This window comes from Pyxicephalus adspersus, chromosome 5 (assembly GCF_032062135.1).
Source record: "Pyxicephalus adspersus chromosome 5, UCB_Pads_2.0, whole genome shotgun sequence".
NCBI lineage: Eukaryota > Metazoa > Chordata > Amphibia > Anura > Pyxicephalidae > Pyxicephalus > Pyxicephalus adspersus.
Window position 1 is genome coordinate 55,717,879 of NC_092862.1, and position 21,003 is coordinate 55,738,881.

General features: G+C 35.8%; 1 protein-coding gene across 3 annotated transcripts in view; it reads left to right on the plus strand.

Moving 5' to 3' along the window:
• The window catches only part of ATP9B (ATPase phospholipid transporting 9B (putative)), a 161,975-nt gene extending 141,378 nt beyond the window's left edge, over positions 1-20,597 (plus strand). For 2 of the 3 annotated variants that reach the window (XM_072411551.1, XM_072411553.1), the window contains 12 exons: positions 325-495; positions 648-746; positions 4,259-4,348; positions 5,174-5,318; positions 5,789-5,853; positions 6,787-6,942; positions 7,282-7,346; positions 8,426-8,534; positions 9,512-9,569; positions 13,079-13,282; positions 14,687-14,719; positions 15,906-20,597. In XM_072411551.1, coding sequence (XP_072267652.1) covers positions 325-495; positions 648-746; positions 4,259-4,348; positions 5,174-5,318; positions 5,789-5,853; positions 6,787-6,942; positions 7,282-7,346; positions 8,426-8,534; positions 9,512-9,569; positions 13,079-13,282; positions 14,687-14,719; positions 15,906-16,042 — 1,332 coding nt within the window. In that variant the 3' untranslated portion in view covers positions 16,043-20,597. The remainder of the gene's footprint in view (positions 1-324; positions 496-647; positions 747-4,258; positions 4,349-5,173; positions 5,319-5,788; positions 5,854-6,786; positions 6,943-7,281; positions 7,347-8,425; positions 8,535-9,511; positions 9,570-13,078; positions 13,283-14,686; positions 14,720-15,905) is intronic. The other variant, XM_072411552.1, reaches the window with a different exon arrangement.
• The last annotated feature ends 406 nt before the right edge of the window (positions 20,598-21,003 follow it).

A 21,003-nucleotide genomic window follows, 5' to 3' on the forward strand; every position in this document is an offset into this window, starting at 1 on the left:
CAGAATTGCAAATATTCTGACGGATAACTATTGCAAAAGATCACATACATGTATATCAGTTGTTTGATTTAGGTGTTTAGCTGGTATTACTACTACTAAAGGGAACAGCCTTAATAATATATATTTTTTCATGGTCCTTTTAACTAAGTCAGTTCTTACAATAAGCAATTGATTTTTTGCCTTTTTAAATTTGTGAATGTAGAAAAAAATGTCACATTTAATCCTTTACTTTATTTGGGTTATTTTACATTTATGGATGTTTAATTTTCTCAGGACTGAGAAATGTGTCTAAATTTGTATCTTGTGAAATGTCCTTTTCCTCAGAATCGATACAACCAAGCCAAGCTAAGTATGCATGACAGAACATTAAAGGTGGCAGCTGTGGTAGAGAGTCTGGAGAGAGAGATGGAACTGCTTTGTCTAACCGGTGTTGAAGATCAACTACAAGCTGATGTTAGGCCGACTCTCGAAATGCTGAGAAATGCAGGGATAAAAGTAAGGCATATGGAGTTTCATTTTTAACAAAGTAGTGCTTTAAATAATGCCAGCCACACAGACTTATACTAGAATCTGTCTAATTATTATTTGTGTTGTGTGCATATATCTGTATACATATATTTTTATACCTTTTTTTTTTTTTTTTATAGATTTGGATGCTCACGGGTGATAAATTGGAAACTGCAACTTGCATAGCAAAAAGTTCTCATCTAGTATCCAGAAACCAGGATATTCACATTTTTAGACCAGTAAGTTTCCTAGTTCTAGTTTGTCGCATGTATTTTTTAGTAATATTTTTTGTTAACCATGTAGTGTAATCTTATTACATGCATTTCTATTCTCTGCACAGCTTATATTTATATACTTACTCCATACAACACATTTTTAGACCTAATTTATATTACAACTGGAAACATTCTACTTAAAAAGAAAGTAATTGTTTAGGGAAATGTTTAAAAATACTAAAATAAAGCATTATGGTTATCATGTGGAACTGTTCAGGCTTAAATAATTGAAACAAAGCTGTTTTTACTTAATTCACTGTGGTTCTCTGTGCTTTTTTTCTTGGACATTTTGCACATTCAGTCTACTTCCCACTGGGATAATATGTACCTTTTCTCTGCCTCCCCATTTTCTCACTTGCTTTCTCACTTGCTTTCTCACTTGCTTTCTCACAAAGCCATGTGTAAGCTGGACCTCAGTCTGGTTGAAGCTTACATCAGCCTAAAGCTTAGTCTACACGGACGTTTCCCCCAGTGTTTAACCTGAGGCTTTAAAAGCCCATTTTTGAAGTCCCCATGCATTCCAGGCACGTTGAGGCACGTTTATGAGCTTTATCTTTAGCTTCATCTTTAAAAAAATTAAAATGCAGAGTAAACGCGGGAAAATGCTTGAAAATGTACCCATTGAATTCAAGCGTTTTTACAAGCGTTTTTAAGCTTTTTTATAAAAGCTTCCATTGAAAACAATGGGGAATTTTATAAGTGTTTTTAGCAGGACTGTGGAATCTGAAAGCCCCCTTTAATAAGGAGACTCCGAGATTTTTACCACCCTACCCTGGGGAATAAGTACAGGGGTACATAAAACTATTACTTATTCCCTGAAAGCATAAGACAAGGCCTTAATGTTAAAGTATTTTATTAAATGTGTGTGTTTGTGTAATTAAACCTTTTTTTTTTTTACAATGACGCTCCCCTGATTGCTCCTGCAGCCCTGGAGTAGCTGTGACATGTGTTCTATATTCAAGAACACATACTACAGCTTCTCTAGGGCTTCGGGAGTAATAAGGGGAGTGGGGCTGTCAGTATAGCAGAGCGCCGCTGATTGCTCTGCTCCCTGATTGGCTGAGGAAAAGGAAATCCTGATGATGCTTGAGCTGTCAACAGGGTTTCCGTTTTCTCAGCCAATCTCAAGGCACTAGAGGTGAATGGGGACAAGTTTCCCCATTCTCTAGTGCTGAATGTCTGAGAAAAGGAAATTCTCAGCCAATCACAAAGCACTAGAGCTAAATGGGGAGCCTTGTCCATTTAATCCCTAGTGCCCGGGGATCCCACACTGTCAGGAGGAGTCCCACGGCTGTGCTCATGTCATAAATGCAGCCGTGGGAATCATCCTGTCATTATGGGATAACCTGTAAAAAAAAGGTTAGTTACACAAACACACATACATTTAATAAAATACTTTAAGATTAAAGCCTCGTCCTATTTTTTTACGCATATTTTAACCCTTTCAGGGAATGGGTGAGGGGTTTATTGTACCCCTGTACTCATTCCCTGTAAAAGTAAAGGTTAAAAGTAAAACTTTTATAAAGGCTTATGTAAAATCAGTGCAATTTGCGGTAAAACGCGTAATAGGCGGTTTTTAATGTTTTTTAGCGTTTTAAAGACAAGCTTTAAAACGCTTGTAAAAGTCCACAAAAACGCATATAAACATGGTAGGAACATTTACATGCTTTTTGAAAACCGTCCGTGTAGACCAAGTCTAAGGGTCCTCCCCAGAAGGAAGCATGGCAAAACAAGGGTTTTTGATGAATACAAATTTGACCTCAGTTTATTCCAACGCTATGTTAACTTTTGCATTTTTTTTTTTGGTCCACCAAAATAAGCTATACAACTTTTGTTTGTCCCTGGTAATGCTTTGTGTGTGTGTTCAAAACATTGCCATTTGCTTCCTTGTCATTTACCTTACCTTGTCTTTACCTGCGTAAAGTGTCTAACAAGACACCATGTTGTTTATTGCACACAAAGAAGAATTAGCAAGTAGGAAATAATTAAGCACATAAAATATATGAGAACATGTTAGGCACTCAGTAGAATATTTTAAATAATAATTATTTTTAAGGAATATCAGGGGAGGCAGCCATTTCACATGCACTTTTAATTATAAAATGGTTTTATGTCCCCAAATAAAATTGGTAAAGTTGTTAAGACTTCTTTTGCCGTCCTCCGATAAGACATATGTCTGTGTCTCATCTAAATGAAGCACTTTTCCGACAGAAATAATTATTAGAATATAATTTACATGTAAATGTAGTTTGTTGTGAAACATCAGAATAGCAGATTAGGCCCTGCAGTCTGCTATTTGCAATTAAATTATTAATGCTTATGATAAAACTTCAGATCAATTTTTGTTGACCTTTTCGTAAAGTAAAATCACAAATTAAGTTTCTTGAAGAAAATCTATTTAGTTTGAGTTTTTCTATAGCTTATAATAAGAAGAGAGACTACAATTATGTTAATTTGCAATGTTTGGCCTTTGAAATGAAATTCAGAGCTCTGATCATTTCTTGGTGGTTTTGTATTAGTGCAGTAAGGATGTATTGCTAATCTTCTACAGTATTCAGTATTGATAATTAGTGAAATGGATGTTTCCTTATTTTTCGTGGGCTACTGAATGCCCATTTACTTAAAGAAATACCTTTATGATTAATTGGATGGATAGAAGAACACAGTAATGCTGATAAATCCTGATTAACCAAAATATTTAGGTTTTTTAGTAAATAGTTAATTTACCCAAAACTATTGCGCTAAGGTACAAAGTTATTGGGCAGAATTTTATCCCTGAAATGGAGACATCTCCCCCCTGGGTTAAAAACCTGTCTTAAGACTATATGGAAACTTTCTCTATATAGCCTCAAACTGGCTCTGTGTGTTCTCATAAAGTCTTTCAGAACCCAGAAACACTTTTTGAAATCAGTTTTCAGTTTTGGTTCTGCAAGGTGCTTTGGTACATCTTTGTTAGTGTTAGCAGCTAGTGGAGACATATGTACTGAATGGTAGAATAATGAGGAGAGGGGTGAGTACTAAAGCTCAATAATTGGAACTGAAGTTGAAATGCAGGTAAGGTTTGCATTTAAAATCATATTTTTCTTGTTTTTAGCATTGAACATGTAATGAGGAACACTGCTCAATGCAGCCCAAAGCAAAATGTTTGAATGAGCAAACGCATTACTAAACTGTCTTTCAATTGAACTTAGTGTTTGGGGTGGCCTGTAAGGTGTATGACCAGTGTTCAATCTGACTGTATGTAGGTTCTCTTAGTTTTTTTGTGTGAGCTCCATTCTGCAGGTTGAGTCATCAAACCTAATGCAAGTTAAAAAGATATGTTTAATATTGCATTTAAATTATAAGACCAAAAAAACATACCAATCTTTTATTATCTTGTTGATACGTTCTTGTTTAATTGCAACATCATTATTTACAGCAGAACAGTTGATTTTTTGTTTGTTGTGCACTCTAACATATTGCAATTTTTCTTAAAGGTAAATAATCGAAGTGAAGCTCACTTGGAACTCAATGCTTTCCGAAGAAAACATGACTGTGCCTTGGTAATAGCTGGGGATTCTCTTGAGGTATGCAAATATAATATGTGAAATAGGTCAGTGTGGTGTCAGTTACTGTATAAAATCCTCACTGTAAGCCTAGACATTCGTTGACTTCTGGAGCAAGCTGTGCTTTTGATATGCAAAAAGAAACAACTTCAGAGTTTATCCTGGTCATTAAAGAGTTACAAGAGCTTGCTGAAGAGCTCAGTCTCAGCTGTGTTTAACAAAAGATTTATTCTGCAAGTCATGCAAACTGCCCCCCTCCAAGCCTCTGTCCTGCACACCTGATCAGGGAAGCCCTGTTCGTATCTGGGAGTCATCCGTATGTCGGATGTCCTTAACCCAGGGACTAACTGTACTCTGTACCATTTTATTTAACAATAAAAAGTGGATTAAATAGAAATATCATTTAGGTAGCCATACTGAGAGTAATAAGGAGGTGGCTTTGTTTATTGGCCACTGCTTCTGAAAACTACTGATGTCTCACGCTGATCAAATGGCTTAAATTCATGGGGTTGATATACTAAATGAATAGAGATTGTTTACAGAGAAAAAAGATTGTTTTGCATAGACAGGGTTGGATTATTGAAATAAGCACAGCATCATTTACTTTATTCTCTATGAACATTTGCCTCCATCCTTATTTAAACTTTCACAAGCTTTGTGCAATGGCAGCCTCCATGTTTTCCAAAACTGACATTACGTTTAAAGCAGAATCCAGTCATTTAGTCATTTGATTCCTTCTATTTAGTAACCCCTGATTGGTTGATGTGGCATTCCAACAACATCACTATTTTTAATGACAGCATAATGAAAAGTATATTACATGTTGTATCTCTCTGCATTCTCTAGGTGTGTTTGAAGTATTATGAGCATGAATTTGTTGAACTTGCCTGCCAGTGTCCTGCTGTTGTGTGCTGTCGGTGTTCACCAACACAGAAAGCTCAGATTGTAAAGCTCTTGCAGCAACACACAGGAAAACGCACATGTGCTATAGGTGAGGCAGTATTACCAGTGTACATGTATATAGATATGTTACATATATCTAAAACTTAACCTATTGTACTTTTTTAATCTACACATTATAAACTAATTTTTGACTGTCTCTGCAGTAAATGTACATTACAATGCCAGTAAACACATAGATGTGAACGAGACCTTTGTACACTAAACAAAGTCAACTTGCAAGCTAAATTTATACCACCAGTTGTGTTTTAAGCTAATTTTATTGTATACATATGAAAAAAAAATCTTAAAAAATACAAAATATTTAGGGGTTTATCTGTAAAGCAGTGAATTTGGCATCTCTGAAACATTCTTTGATGGAGAATTTTTCAGGTCCATGTGTTTCAGTTGCAGGAATTGATTCTCCACCAGGGAATGATTTGGTGAATGAAAGATTCACTGTTTTATAAATAGCCCCTTTTTTTCCTTATTTATTTATATACTGTGATTTTATTTGTTCAGGGGATGGAGGTAATGATGTGAGCATGATCCAAGCAGCTGACTGTGGGATTGGCATTGAAGGAAAGGTAATATTTTTATGTTTTAGTATTCTGTTGATATGTAGATTACGAGTAGCATGCTTACTTTAGTAGTCCTTAACATAAAATGTATTGAAATGGAATTAGGAAGGTCTGTTAAGTACACTGAATCTTGACACCCTGATGATATGCTAAGCTAGGTTACAGGGCTCATATCTGAATACAAAAATGGAAAAATTGTGACCCAGCAAAAAATTGTTCATAAACTTTCCGGCTAGTAAAACCAACTGGAATAAAGCTACAGAACATTTACTGTGGTCATCAACTCTTCAAGCTTGTTATAAGTGATCTAATCAGAACACCAGGTCCTGAAAAGTGCTCATGTGCTAGGTGATTGTTACTTTCTAAACCCATGCACTTCATGTACAGTTGTAGCTGAAAAGATGAGCTCCATCCATCACAACTCTGCTGTCTCTCCTCATCATCATCTGTCACAGATTTAAAATCTTACAACCACAACCAAGACTCTTAAGTTTTGGCCAGAGTTGGATCTGATTGTGGAACAGTTTTTGTTTAGTTGCTTTCCAAAGATTATATGGTATTAATTTGTTGATTTTATTTTTATGTGACTTATGTACAATTATTATTTTACAATAAATATTTAATGTACGGCAGTGGGTTCGCAGAGCACTTTGAGCTGCCTAAAGTGATAGCACACAAAGCTTGCATAGAATGGCTTATAGTACAGCTGAAAAATCTTACTAAAGCTCCACCTACTGGATGGAAAATATTCAGGCAGCATTAAAAGCCTAGCATGACTTAATCAAAATGTAGGCATTTTTCTTTTTTTAATGCATGTAGATTGAGTTGGGTATGGTTTATAATATGATTAATTACAGTGGTAGCCTCAAAAAAAAAAATAAATAAATTGGGTGATATTTTAATATTTTGCTAGTAGTTTAATTTATTATTTTATTGCAGGAAGGAAAACAGGCTTCACTGGCAGCTGACTTTTCCATCACACAGTTTAAGCACATTGGCCAACTTCTGATGGTACATGGACGTAACAGTTATAAAAGATCAGCAGCACTGGGACAGTTTGTCATCCACAGAGGCCTTATTATTTCCACTATGCAGGTAATAATTGAGAAGTGGAGCCAAAGACGGCAATAAAACTTTGACACCGGATTTAAACCTTCACTATTCTCTTTTCTAAAATGTTAAAAAAATTGAAGCCTGCGGTTATGCTTTAATTTAGTAGTTTTATTTGTAAGTTACCATCACCCAGTTTTTACAGAATAGAAAAATGTTTCTAAAATGTTAAGCTACCCATGTGCATTGATTTACCTGACCACACATTTTATGCATTACAGTATACAAATGAATATTCCTTAAAATGTTTTTTATTTAAAGATCGGTAACCTAGCACTGAAAATGCTAAATGTATTTATTTTTTTTATCTTTCTTCCTTTTAAGGCTGTGTTCTCCTCAGTATTCTATTTCGCATCTGTTCCTTTGTACCAGGGATTCCTAATGGTAGGGTAAGTAAAAACTAGTATTTAGTTGGTGACAACGTGGTAACAAAACTATTTTTGTTTGATTACATCAGGGCCAAGATCAGTTGGTTGCCTTTTAATTATGTCTAAAGAAAAATGTTATAATTAGTTTTTCCCATATTATTCATGCACTAATAGTTAACATGGCGAGGGAGCAAAAAAATAATGTTCTTTAAAAAAAACAACAACAGATATTTTCAGGCAAATGAAAGTAATTGACACTGCAGGGGCTGACTGGCTGCTATTCAGCTGTGTATCCACACCAGGTACATGGTGGTTTTCTCATTGACAGTAATGATGAAGCAGCCAAGTAACAGCTATGTGAAGTACTGATGGGAGAATCACGAAATAATCATTTGCTGTACATGTTTGTGCAGTAATTGTATCTCATCAGGAATGTTGGAGAAATGCAGTAATTCATAAATTGCAACTTGCCCTTTGTGGTTCTTCTTGCTGCCTTCACAGCAGGGCCTCCCTTTCATGTAGTTGCACCATGACATTTGTAGTGTTCTCATGGCCTAACTTACCACAGTACTGTATGCCGGGATTTTTTATAGGGTAGTGACTTGACTGAAATTCATGATATAGTGGAGTTTATTTTAGACGTGTCAAAGTAGCCTTTCTTTTTATCCCTGAAGATTCCTTGCAATAATTTTAAAGTCACTGAACCCCTATTAAAATGTCATGAAAAGACTCTTAAATTAGTTGACAGTGGGAAAAGTGACCCCACAGTGGTGGGGAGAATAACACTTTTATAGACACTTAACCTCTAATCATGCAGAATCAAGTGGTGTTGGCCCCAGAACTTTGGAGGCAACATCAAATGACAGGTCATTCAGCCACCTCAAGCAACCTCTACATAAACCACAGAACCCTAGTTGGGAATGGCTGATTTAGAGTGATATTTAGAGAGTCACACACATGATTGTCAGCACTACAGCATTGCCGGATAAAATAAACATGTCTTGCTGGTTTGTGGAAAGAAATAATGTTACCACTCCATGCTAGTTAATAAATGAGAAATGTTTTTTTTTAAAGCCAATGATTCTATTTATTTTTTCAAGGTATGCAACAATATTTACAATGTTTCCTGTGTTCTCTCTGGTATTGGACCAGGATGTGAAACCAGAAACTGCTCTACTCTACCCAGAGTTGTATAAAGACCTTACAAAGGTAATCAATCAGTTCTGACATATTTAAGAAAAAAAATTGTAGTAATAGAAATATTTGTCATCCAATTCCACCAGGTTGTACATTCACCAGTCATTTATTATGACCAGTTTTATTATTTTGTCATTTATATACATCATAGTGGCTAAGTGGCTAGCACTATAGCCCTGCAGCACTATGGTCCCAGTTATGAAACCTGGCTAGAACACTAGTATGATAATTGTCATCCTCCTAAATTGGCCTTAGACTTTGTTAGGCTATGGTAAAAACTTTAGACTGTCACTATACCTGTGCTCCACTGGAATAACATGATCCTGGACTATGTAGACATATAATTATGCGTTAATACTAGCCTACAAATATATAGAAATAGGAAGATGGGTATTCTGCCTTGCCAGCTCGTTTGACTTTTGATCACTTTTTTTCATTGCTAATTGGTCAGTTGTATAAATTAGAGAATGGTGGACAAAATGATGTACAAAGCGTATAAATAAAATCTTGTTTTAAATGTGTTGTCTATAAAAGCTTTCCTGCACTGGAAAAATAAAGGTAGCAAAGTAGTTGTTATTCACATCTTCAGGTTTCACATTATTTCTTTTATCCTTCTGTGGTTTTCTGTTATAAAAAGATTCTGTACTCAGATACAGCCAGTGATTTGGGCTCACCTAACAGAATACAGAAAAACATAGCCTTTTACTTTTATTATTATTATTATTATTATTATTATTAGGGAAATAAATGAGTTTCTAAATAAATGAAAACATATTCATATAAAATATTGGTAAAAAAAAGTTTGCCACAAACCATTTTAGTTCTCATTTTAGTTATCTAAGGTTTAAATTCTGTTTTGTGTTTTTAATTGTTTTATTATTTATGTACATTTATAGTACATGCAGAAACATTGTCTGTACTCAAATTGTCTTTGTTCATTACTATTTGCACAATCCTGTTTCTTTAACATTCCTTTTTCTTCTTCACAGGGAAGATCCTTGTCGTTTAAAACCTTCCTCATCTGGGTTTTAATCAGCATATACCAAGGTAAGAGAGGCTCATTTAAGCAGACGAAAGGATTTTTGTCTGCCATTATTGTTTTCCTTCCAGGTTTGCTTCCGCCAGCTTAAAATTTTATCAACAGTCATATATTGCTTTTTTTTTATCAGGTAAATCGATAGTCCGGCAGTGAGCCCTGCCAATGTGCAGTGCATGATGGGTGATTGGTATTTGTTTTGATGCTCGTCACTTGAAATCAGTTCTGTTTCTAATTAAACTTTAATCCTATAAAAAAATGTAAAAAAAATTACTTTTTCTTAGATTACACATTCATTTTCTACTGAAAATACGACCAGGTTTTCAAAGTTTGTGTTCATGATTTTGCAAACTGAAATGTTTGTTCTGCATAGATCAATTTGTTGTGAGAAGGATTGTTACAAAGTTGATGATAGCTTTAACTAGGACTCTAAGCAATTCTCACTGGGGAACAATTTTGAACAAATTTTTGTTGACTTCAATTTTTAAGCTTATTTACACTAAAATAGGTATGCTGATTCTGAGAGTGCAGTTAGTTTTCTTCTATCACGTCAGGTTTTTTCTCTACTGCTTATATTAATGCGATTACTGTAGCGTGGATTTGTATAGGCTATTCATTTACACGCAAGACTGCAGTGTGGTCAGAGGTTGTGCTTCTCTACGTAGTGAATAAGCAAAATTTATTTTTCTACTTACACACGTATTTCATTTCTTTCAGATCATGTCTGGCTCTGCTGTTTCACGTCGTAAGTGCCTAAACAACCCTGATTCATTTTGTTATATCTGTGTCAGTTTCACCGTTCTCAGTCGAAGGGCGAACATTAGAACATTTGTAGAGCAAGCCTATTTGGCATATTCCAAAGTTAAACTTGGTGATCAAGATAAGTCTTGGGCCCCTCATAAAGTGTGCAAACAGTGTGTGGAGGGTTTACGGATGTGGACAAAGGGAATACTTGATAAGATGCCATTTGGTATACCTACCGTGTTTCCCCGATGATAAGGCATCCCCATCAAATAAGCCACCCTCCGATTTTTGCTCAAACAATTAAAATAAAGCACCCCCCTGCAAATAAGACATCCTCCGATACCTGATACTGTGTGCCTCTGTGTGACTCCCGGATGCTGGCTGCAGTGCAGAGTGAAACTGAAAGTAACTTCAAAGGACAAGCAAGCTGCTGATCCCTGCCCTAACAGAGTCTGTTACCCGGCGAGTCAGTGATAAGAAGGGGACAATGAAGGGCACAGAGTGATCAGAAGGGGACAATCAATGGCACATAGGCACATACGGTAGTGATCAGAAGGGGGCAATCAATGGCACATGAGTGATCAGAAGGGGACAATCAATGGCACATGAGTGATGAGAAGGGGACAATCAATGGCACATGAGTGATGAGAAGGGGACAATCAATGGCACATGAGTGATCAGAAGGGGACAATCAATGGCACAGAGTGATCAGAAGGGGACAATCAATGGCACAGAGTGATCAGAAGGGGACAATCAATGGCACAGAGTGATCTGAAGGGGACAATCAATGGCTCATGAGTGATTTTCAACAATAAATGTGTACTGTAGTCTTCTGCATGGAAAAATAAGACATTCCCCTGAAAATAAGACCTAGGGCATATTTTGGCATTTCAAAAAATATAAGACAGTTACGGTTACTTTTGTATAGTGAAAATGTCAGGATATACCAAGAAAACTAAATGTAACATCGGATATACACCCAGTGGCTCATTCAGATGAAATCCCAGTGCCAGTTTTCGTTACACTACCCTCTCTTAAAGTACATGATTATGGTGATGAACTCGGTGGCAGCAATGATAAAGAGTTTGAAATTGAAGAGGACTCTGTTCGTAAGGGATTTGATCAGCATGAGTTGAGTGATTTGGGACTATCGAAGAAGTCTTCGGGACTCCTAGCATTAAGACTGCATTAGTAAAACTTACTTGCAAAAGGAACAGAGGTATCGTATTTTCGAACCGAAATTGCATTTCTGCAGTACTTTAGAACTGACAGTGGCTTTGTGTATTGCCATGACATACTTGGGTTAATGAAGGAATTGGGAACTCCAATCTATACCTTAACTGAATGGCGATTATTCATCAATAGCTCAAAGTGGAGCTTTAAAGTGTGTCCTCCTTCACAATAGCAATAAATTTGGGTCAGTCCCAAATGGCCATTCAGTTTCTCTTTGTGAAGAATATGCAGACATAAGGAAAGTCATTGAGTTGTTGCAATATCACCAACACAATTGGGTCATCTGTGTTGACCTTAAAATGGTATGCTTCCTTCTTGGTCAGCAACGCGTTTACACCAAGTATTCCTGTTATCTGTGCATGTGGGACAGCAGAGCTCGTGAGAGGCATTGGGTGGAAAGGAATTGGCCTCCTAAATCTGCCCTAAAACCAGGTGATCCAAACATTCTACATGAGTCACTTGTTGATAGAAAGAATAATATATTCCCACCTCTGCACGTGAAACTGGGTCCGATGAAGCAGTTCATTAAAGCTTTGCCAACTAAAGGAGACTTCAGACTTTAAGTACCTCATTTTGGCATTCCTAGCCTGTGTTTTGAAAAAATAAAGGCCGGTGTGTTTATTGGTCCACAGATTCGGCAGCTCATCAAAGATGAACATTTTATCAGGACAATGTCAGAGGTCAAAAATAATGCGTAGTTATAATTAAAAAAAATTTCAAATTCAGAAAAAGTTTGTGTTACTATATGAGGGGTGAAGATGGAAGACCTCATCAGTGGTGGACTTTTATAAATATTCCAATCAGCAGTTTGGAGGCCGATAAAGGAGAAAGTTGTAGTAGTAGGGAACAACTTAATGTATATACATTACAACTGTATGTTTCAGTTTGTCTGCATTTTATTAATATTATTAAACAGGATTTATATAGCGCCAACATATTTCACTCCATCTCCAGGCAGATTACTTTAGCTCTGTATTACTTAAAATTAGTACATTTTTTTTTTTGCAGGATCAAGTCCTTGAGTTTGACTTGGTATTAGCATATCACAATCTAAAAAAAATCAGGTCTCCTTTCCTACTTGACTACTGCACTGTATGGCAGAGCTATACAAATTTCAGGAAAGCATAGTTAGAAACAGAAAGCAGAAATGTATGTATTTTATCTATGCATTTAGCTGGTTGCCTGGATTTTACTTTATGTTGATACTTTATGTAACGTAAGTGCTTCAGTACATCTATTTGCCAGATTCTACAGGGACAGGTTGAATATATCAAATAAATGACAAATATGTGGTTTACCTGGATAGTATAGGATTCACCCAATTCATTCATTCTTTATGACTTTTTTTACTTTGCTTTTGCTTGTTATTGCATTCATATTATGTCTGATCAAGATATGACTAAAATCTACTGACAGAAATGTAAATATTACAGGTATTGCACAAAAGTTTATTGCAAAAATAGTTTTTTTTTTCATATTAATCAGTATTGTATATTTCAACCAACAGATTGCAACTATAATTCTTGATTTTGTTTTTGTATAGGTGGCATATTGATGTATGGAGCTCTCCTACTATTTGAATCAGAATTTGTACATGTGGTGGCCATCTCCTTTACTGCCTTGATTCTGACAGAACTGCTCATGGTGGCATTAACAATAAGAACATGGCACTGGTTAATGGTTGTGGCTGAATTTTTCAGCCTCGGCTGCTATGTGGCTTCACTCGCATTTCTCAATGAGTACTTTGGTAAGCACATCATACATAATAATCCTGGTTTTATGTTATTGCTGAGCTGTTTTTCTGTCACTGTAATTTGTTTGTGATTCATAGAACCAAGTACATTTTTGAATAGCTGAATCTAGAATTCGAAAAAAAATTGGATATCTGATATCTGTCCTCAATAAAGGATATGATTTCATATGAGCGGAACATTAAAATATAAATTATATCCTTGGTCACTGATTGATAGAAGTCTCCCACAAACTTTTCTTTTTCTCATTTTATATTTCAGCTTTGTAATTAATCTGCATTTAATACTTAAAATATTCTTTAAATACTTTCTATCTTTAAATTCGTTCTATTTTACTTTCAATACTTTTAACACTCCTTTCTGTAAGTGAGCTGTATGTATAGATTGCCCATTTCCATCTCTGTATTAAGCTATCATCTTAATACTTGGAAAATGTGGTTAGGTATAAAACAAGTCATTGCGGTGAAGGAGTTGGCCTCAATTGGCAAAACATGTCTACTTGACATTTTTCTAGTACCCGCTTAAGAAAGAATCCACATTTGCACTTACATCTTTTAATGCATTAGGCCTGGTATATTTGTATAACATATAATTATTAGAAGAAAACTTCCTTTTTAGCATGAAGTTAATACAACAAACGCCCCAAGAGAACAACCAGAGTAAAAGAGTTATTTATAGTTATCTTAAAGAGACCCTTTTGTGATAGGGTATATAAAACCACCAGTAAAAGAATTTTATATACTTACCTATCTGGCACTTTGTGTGTTAAATCTTTACTCTCTCAGAGTGCGTTGGGTGACACAGCTCTTCCACACAAGGGCATCCAAATATATATTATATAATATATTAGGATGAAGCTGTGATAAATTTCAGTGGTGCAGTACTGGGCTTTTCCAACTTTCCTTGGCTTCATTATCATATTACTGATCCTCATGCAGTACTTGAAGTAATGCCACACATTGTTTAGGGGTCAAAATGTATACAGTATTGTTTTTTCGGGAAGAACAACAGTGTTCTTCTAAAGTCACTGCGCATATTATTTTTAACAACTTTTGCTTATAAGTGCTGACATATTACACTACACAGCTCAAATAGATGAGCTAGATAAATAGCAGTGTTTAGGTACAGAGGCGGTGTCCCTATAAACTCTGTTTAGGAAGCAGAAGTTTAGATTGAATATCTCTGGCATTATAAAATGTCAGCATATGCTAGGCTAAATATCACCCACTATGACTATAGGGAACTGTGAAATGTTTAGAGAAAAAAGGACTAGGGAGCAGAGCTTCCAAGGACATATCTATCTATACACTGCTAATTCCAGTCCTGTATTCTGTGTTATTTGCTTGCTTTGTAACTACTCTAATTTCTTCATGCTTCTTATGCTTTATTTCTTATCTCAGGTCTTGGTAGAGTATCATTGGGAGCTTTCTTAGGTAGGTCTTATGGAAATATTCATCTGTTCATCCTAGATGGCAGTACTTGATATTTTGCATGTTTAAAGTATTCTATTAATGTAATATGACTATTCCATATTACGTATTTCCCTATGCATAATGTGTGGATACTGTTAAGCACTGTATACTTTACATGTGTTGTAGGAAATGTTACAATTTGAAGGGAACCTGTGCTGTGAGATATATATAGGAGGCCGTTGTTGACCATCTCCATGGTGGTTATGCTGTTTTGTGGATCCAATTCAGTCTTATTCTATTAACACTCTCAGACTTTGTTGCTGGAAAAGATCATTCATGATCTTGCAGTTACAGATGGTGACAGGAGAACAAATGAGCACTGTAAACACAGCGCCTGTTCTGTTCTATGGGAAAGGGGAGGATGAGCCAGCAGCACCCTACTGTGTTCTCCTTCATTGAAATGCATAGCAGTCATTCTCTGATCTGCCACGGCGCCCGTCGACAGCAGCACATACATTGCCAAATCTCATCACAGCCTCATTCAGCTGTTGAGACTCAGCTGCGACTCACTAAAAAATTGTTGGGCCACCAAACCATTACTATCACATGAGGATGTAGCCCTGTTTAAGCCTCGACAATGGGGATGTATACATGGTGGATTCTCCTGCTTTCAGCATTTGAATAAAGCTGCAAGAAAGCTAAGGTGGAGTAATTATGTGGCTCTGGTTAATAGGGATTCATGTGAACCTGATGTTTTGTCCTGAATGGGGAAGCCACGTGTTTACTTTAGGTACACGTTAAAATGCAATGTACAATTCATGTTGTATTTACCATTGCATAAGATGTGTCTCCTGTCTGTAATATCGGTAAATGGTCACATTGGGCCTGAATTAGTAAAGCTCCTCAAAACTAGATAGACTATAATTGGTGAACCTGTGTGATCTAACAACTTGGAATGGATTTATTACAAATCATTTGTGCAAAATATTTCTTCTCCAGGATGCAGACAGATTATGTCCTCTGTATTGAAGTAGCATTCTCTCTGTAGTAGTCATAGCTAGGTGATAATGTCCCCACTTGTCTGCTGCCTTTTAGATATATTATTAAAATCATGGAGCTATTACAATCCTACTGATTGTAGTTGCTATTTTTGTATCTTGCCCCTAATATATGTTGAAATGATGAAATCTGCTATTTTCTTTCACAGATTTGGCTTTCATTACTACCTTAGCCTTCCTTTGGAAAGTATCAGCGATTACTGTTGTGAGTTGTCTTCCCCTCTATATTCTGAAGTACTTGAAGCGTAAATTCTCTCCTCCAAGTTACTCTAAGCTTTCGTCATAGTCTTTACCCTGTGAGTACTAATGCGTGCTACTACAGCTGCGACATGCCACATGCTGCCTCACTGTGTTCTAGTGACTTCCGCCTTATGAATGAATGACAGGAGGGACCACTGAGAAGCAAGAGCACAAAGAAAGGCTTTTTTTCTGCAAGACAGGAAGACTAGATCTTATCACTGATATAAGTCGGTCAAGAAGATTCATTTGGTTCCGTTGTCTCGTTTTAATTACCGGTTTATTAGTTATGACAATTTGAGATTGCCATATTTTTTGTCTTTTGTCATTCTTTAAAGTTGCCATAAACATCTCCACATCAATATGTTTTCATTTCCTTGTATGCTGCTATATTTCTGTGTATAAACTTTGAGAAAACTGCACTAGACATGTACATAAAGAATGATGTTATGTTCTTGTTATAAAAGGGAATGTAATTGTCATATTACATCCTGTCCAAAATGAAGACAAGCTTTATACTGTATCCAGCACCTCCACATTCTAGGAACTTGTTTAAGAGGGTTCCTGCTTTGTTCATTGGAACACGGCCTAGGGAATTAGTGGCATCATCAGCGATTGTATCATTATGTCATAATTCAGCCTTGTCAGTGTGATTAGATGAGCTGCATCCTCATAGAATGTTGCTTCTATGTCTATGAGACAAATGCACTGTAATGGTTTGTTCAGATATGTGTTTGAGAGGAGACTTGTCACTAGCACATCACTCTTCATCTCCACATATATTTTCATGTAATAATGCACTATGACACATTTTGCATGCCTTTCCCATTCAAGTCATTCAAGGTCACCCTTACTTTGCAGTAAAAATGCGCACAATCATTTATTACAATTAATTTGTGTGGGCCTGATTAATGTGTTACTATCTAATATTAGTGTTGCAGTGATCTGATCATCCTATACAGACACCAGAGTATCCTAACTCAAATACAGAAATACAATATACAGCAGCCTATTGACCATTGGATGTTGTGGTTGTATTAGTTACAGTTTTAAGGTTTTTTAAAATCTAGAATGACAGTGTGTACTCACTGTACTGGATAAACAGCACCTCCTCCTGATCTTCATAACATAGGATGGGGAGATTTTTGAGGTTAACATAACATAGTAGGATAGGCTAATAAGTTCAGTGCACATGATTTTATTAGAGCAACAAAATCAAAGGAATGTTTTGTACTTGTAAAAAATATATTTGAAAGAAAAGAGACGAATGCAACCACTGCGGACATATAAGGGCTAACACGCTACAATATATTACATAACTGTTCTTTGGTGTATATATACTTACATCTCTTTTACTGTCCCTCTGTTTATTTGCAGTAGAAGAATTATTTGTTTTATCACAGGCAAACATGAGAAGGTCCCTGATGTGAATGTCTGCTTGCCTGTGCTTTGACACAGAGGGAACCACTAGGTATATAAGCCTCATGATAAATACCATATTGCAGCATGTATGTGTGTGTTTGTTTTGCCTCATTTGTGAAAGTCAACCAAACACGCCTTTGAAAAGCCTTAAAAATAGTTTTACTAGTCTTTTCTTTCCTGCTGCAATTAAATGTTATACTAATTTATAAAGGTGGTATCTGACAGTTCACAGAAGGCCACTTATAGCTGTCCACCAATCTGTGCTGATTTTCACCATTTTTTTCCCAAGTATCATTAGTGACCTAAGTACTCTGCTAATTTCATCAAAAAACAATAAAGTTTTAATATTGTTTTCATTCTGATTCCAGTTTAGCTAACAAATCAACATGTCCCGTTTTCTTTACAAGCAGAAAACATTATCCGCATGTTACTTATTGAATCACTTCACACGGAACTTTCTATGTGACATTATGAGGGATAGAAGAGTCCTTCACTTTAACAATAGTGTAAAGGAGTGAGTGATGCCAACCCCAAAAAATGTATAACAATAAGAATAAATAAAAGACAGAGAGGTTTTTTTTAGGCATAAGGTGAAATACATTTACTGTGTGGTATGATAACAAATTAACAATACATAATTCAAAGTTTAAGCCAATAGTGGCACTAAGCAACATGCATTCTAGCTGATGGTTATTTTAGGCCATAAATGTTGCCCAAAAAGAGAGTCCATAAGTAACATTTGAAGTAAATAGTCACCACAGCTGTATTTTTTTTTACCCATCACACTTCGCCTAAATGCTTGGCTTCCTCGGGTGATATAGGGCTTGCGAAGCACAGATGTTAGGAAGGTCACAGAGGGTTCCTTTAAGCCAAGTTGTCACTATCCAGTTATCAGTGGCAGTTGCCTCTGCATTTCATTTTGTTTTCCTGAAATATTTTGGAAGATGGTATGATAACTCCAGTTTCAGGATTGTCCTCCCTCTCTCTCGGAAATCAATTACCCTGTACAACTGTTACCCAGATTTTCCTGACCAGTCATTTAACTCCATTTAAATCCCATCCTACACTTTTAGGCTTGTCTTATACAATTCTCTTAATCCCCTTAGGAAGCCCATGAGAGGAAATACATTGGTACATGAGACCTTATATGCAGTCAATATAGTTATTTTGCCTCTAAGATGAATTAGGAGTATTTTTGTCTAGTAAGAAATAACAACCAACCGACAATACATGTGTTGCTGGCATTTTAGTCATTTTATTTTATGAATACATTGTTAAAAAAGAATCACAGTATTGTGATATAGAATTGCTCATGTTTATTACATTAACACGGTTTATTTACAAAAAATATACTTTTTCTTTAGCCATATAAAACCCCTTCTTATGTTTTATCTCTTTTCTTCATACCTAGTCTTCTTAAACCCCAATTTAAGCAGAGTCTGAGAGTACCATGTAGACGAATAGTACATTGGATACCAAGTCAGAGTATAGCTGACCAGAGTAAGTTCTTGCTGCATAGGGTTTGTGACAGCACAGTTTCGCCAAGCATGTAGGCAAAACGCGTTGAGTATAAAAGACGGCTGCAGCTATTTACTTTGGATGTTACTTATGGACTCTACTTTTGGGCAATTTTTAAAGTTTAAAATAACCATGTGCTAGAATGCATATTGCATTGCGCTTAATCCTTGAATTATGTTTTGTTAATTTGTTAATATACCGCACAGTAAATGTTTTTTCACCTTATGCCTAAAAAACCTCTCTGTCTTTCATTTATTCTTTTTGATATCACTATTGACATTTAAAAGACTTGTATAGGGCCATTTCCAAGCATCCGCTTTCCTTAGTAGCATCCCTTTATTAGTTTGTGAGGGCTCATTGGGAAGGTGCAGCCAATGGCGAGGAAGATTTTGGACAGAGAATATAAATTTGAAGAATATACGTTTGTGTGTAATCCTGGTAAATGAACTCTGTAATGGTAGAAACATGAAAGCCAGTGATTTCTTTTCTTTCTGAGTTGTTTTGAAGTTAGGTATTTGGATCTGGAGGTGTCACTGACCTCATTTACCTAAATCCTAGCACCCAGTCAGTGGCTCCAAAAGTAGTAAAATCACAGGCAGCTAGACTTTTTGGAAGACCATGAGTGAAATTCTATATATATAGCATTTCCCTGCATATAATATGTGAATTTAGCTGTGTGTGTATATATTATACACAAACTATTTCTTCACAAGATTTACTATAACCACTTTTATCTAAATATCTTACAGCAAAAGTAAAAATGATTACAGATCCCCATAAAATAATAAAACAAAGAAACCTTTCATATTTGAAGCAATGTGTAATTGGTGTCTTATTACACTTTAGTGACAGGTTCACTTAGCTGCTTAAACCTTGCTGCACAATGTTATACGCCATCACATGCAATTCTTTCATTTACATTATAGCCTGCCCGGCCCATAATATTCATCCTTCTACATACCTGTATATTGCTGTGTACCTTACAACGATTTCTGGGTCTGTATACCCAGCACAGTGTGACATGGAGGTGTTCATTCCTCATACACTGGGTTTCTCTCACTGGTTACTTGCCTTGTAATTTGCTTACTTTGGTTACTCAGGTAAATAAAGATATGACGCTCTAATATTTATTATTGTTAATTTTGAACAATCCTTTCTCTTCCATTGTAACTGCTTTTCTTATAAATACATTTCTACGTTTTGTTTTGTATAACCTTTATTAGACTTTTTATTATTTCTGGTCCTTGTAGCAGGGTAGTTTACCACACACTGGAGTACATTGGTACTTATATACATAAGGACGTTTGGTTCCTTCCTCACTGTGGTAACATAATAGGCTTGACGTAGTCAGGCACAATTTACAGACTTGGTTTCGTTTAGCAAAGTTTATATCGCCTAGAAGAGATAAATGATCCCTAAATAAAACTAAAGATAAATGAAACATAAATGCTGTATACTTTGCTAGTGTTTTTTTTTAACTTTGTGACTCCTGATATCTCTAACATTAACCTTTAATGGGTTAAATTTACATGTAAATACGCAGATGAAAACATCAATAATTTTAAAGCCTGTGGCAGCATATTTGTTTTTGTTGTTAATGCTTTTAATTTAAAATACTGTATATCTTTGTTATAAAAAAAAGCAATAAACTCTAATTTATATCAGATTGTTGTTGCTTTTTGTTTTATCATACATAATTGGAGAATGCATACAACTGGACAGAAATACATGCTCTGTGATACAGAATTAATACAGCTTTCTGTTCGTAGTGCATATTGTAGCCACTAGGTGGTGCTGCTGTATTGTTTTAGACACACTGTATAGAAGAAAGGTGCAAATGACTGTAATTCCAGTGGATGATGATTGTGCCCAAAGGAATAAATCAGTTCACATACACTTATATTCATGAAAATACATACATCACTTGTCATTGCAATACAGATCTCCCCAATGGACTTCTGGAGCTTTACCATATATAAGTGCTTCATAAAGTATTGTGAAGCGATGAGTGGTGCCTGGTTTCTTCCAGACATTTGTTTATAATTGAGGCGAAACAGTTCAATCAGACCA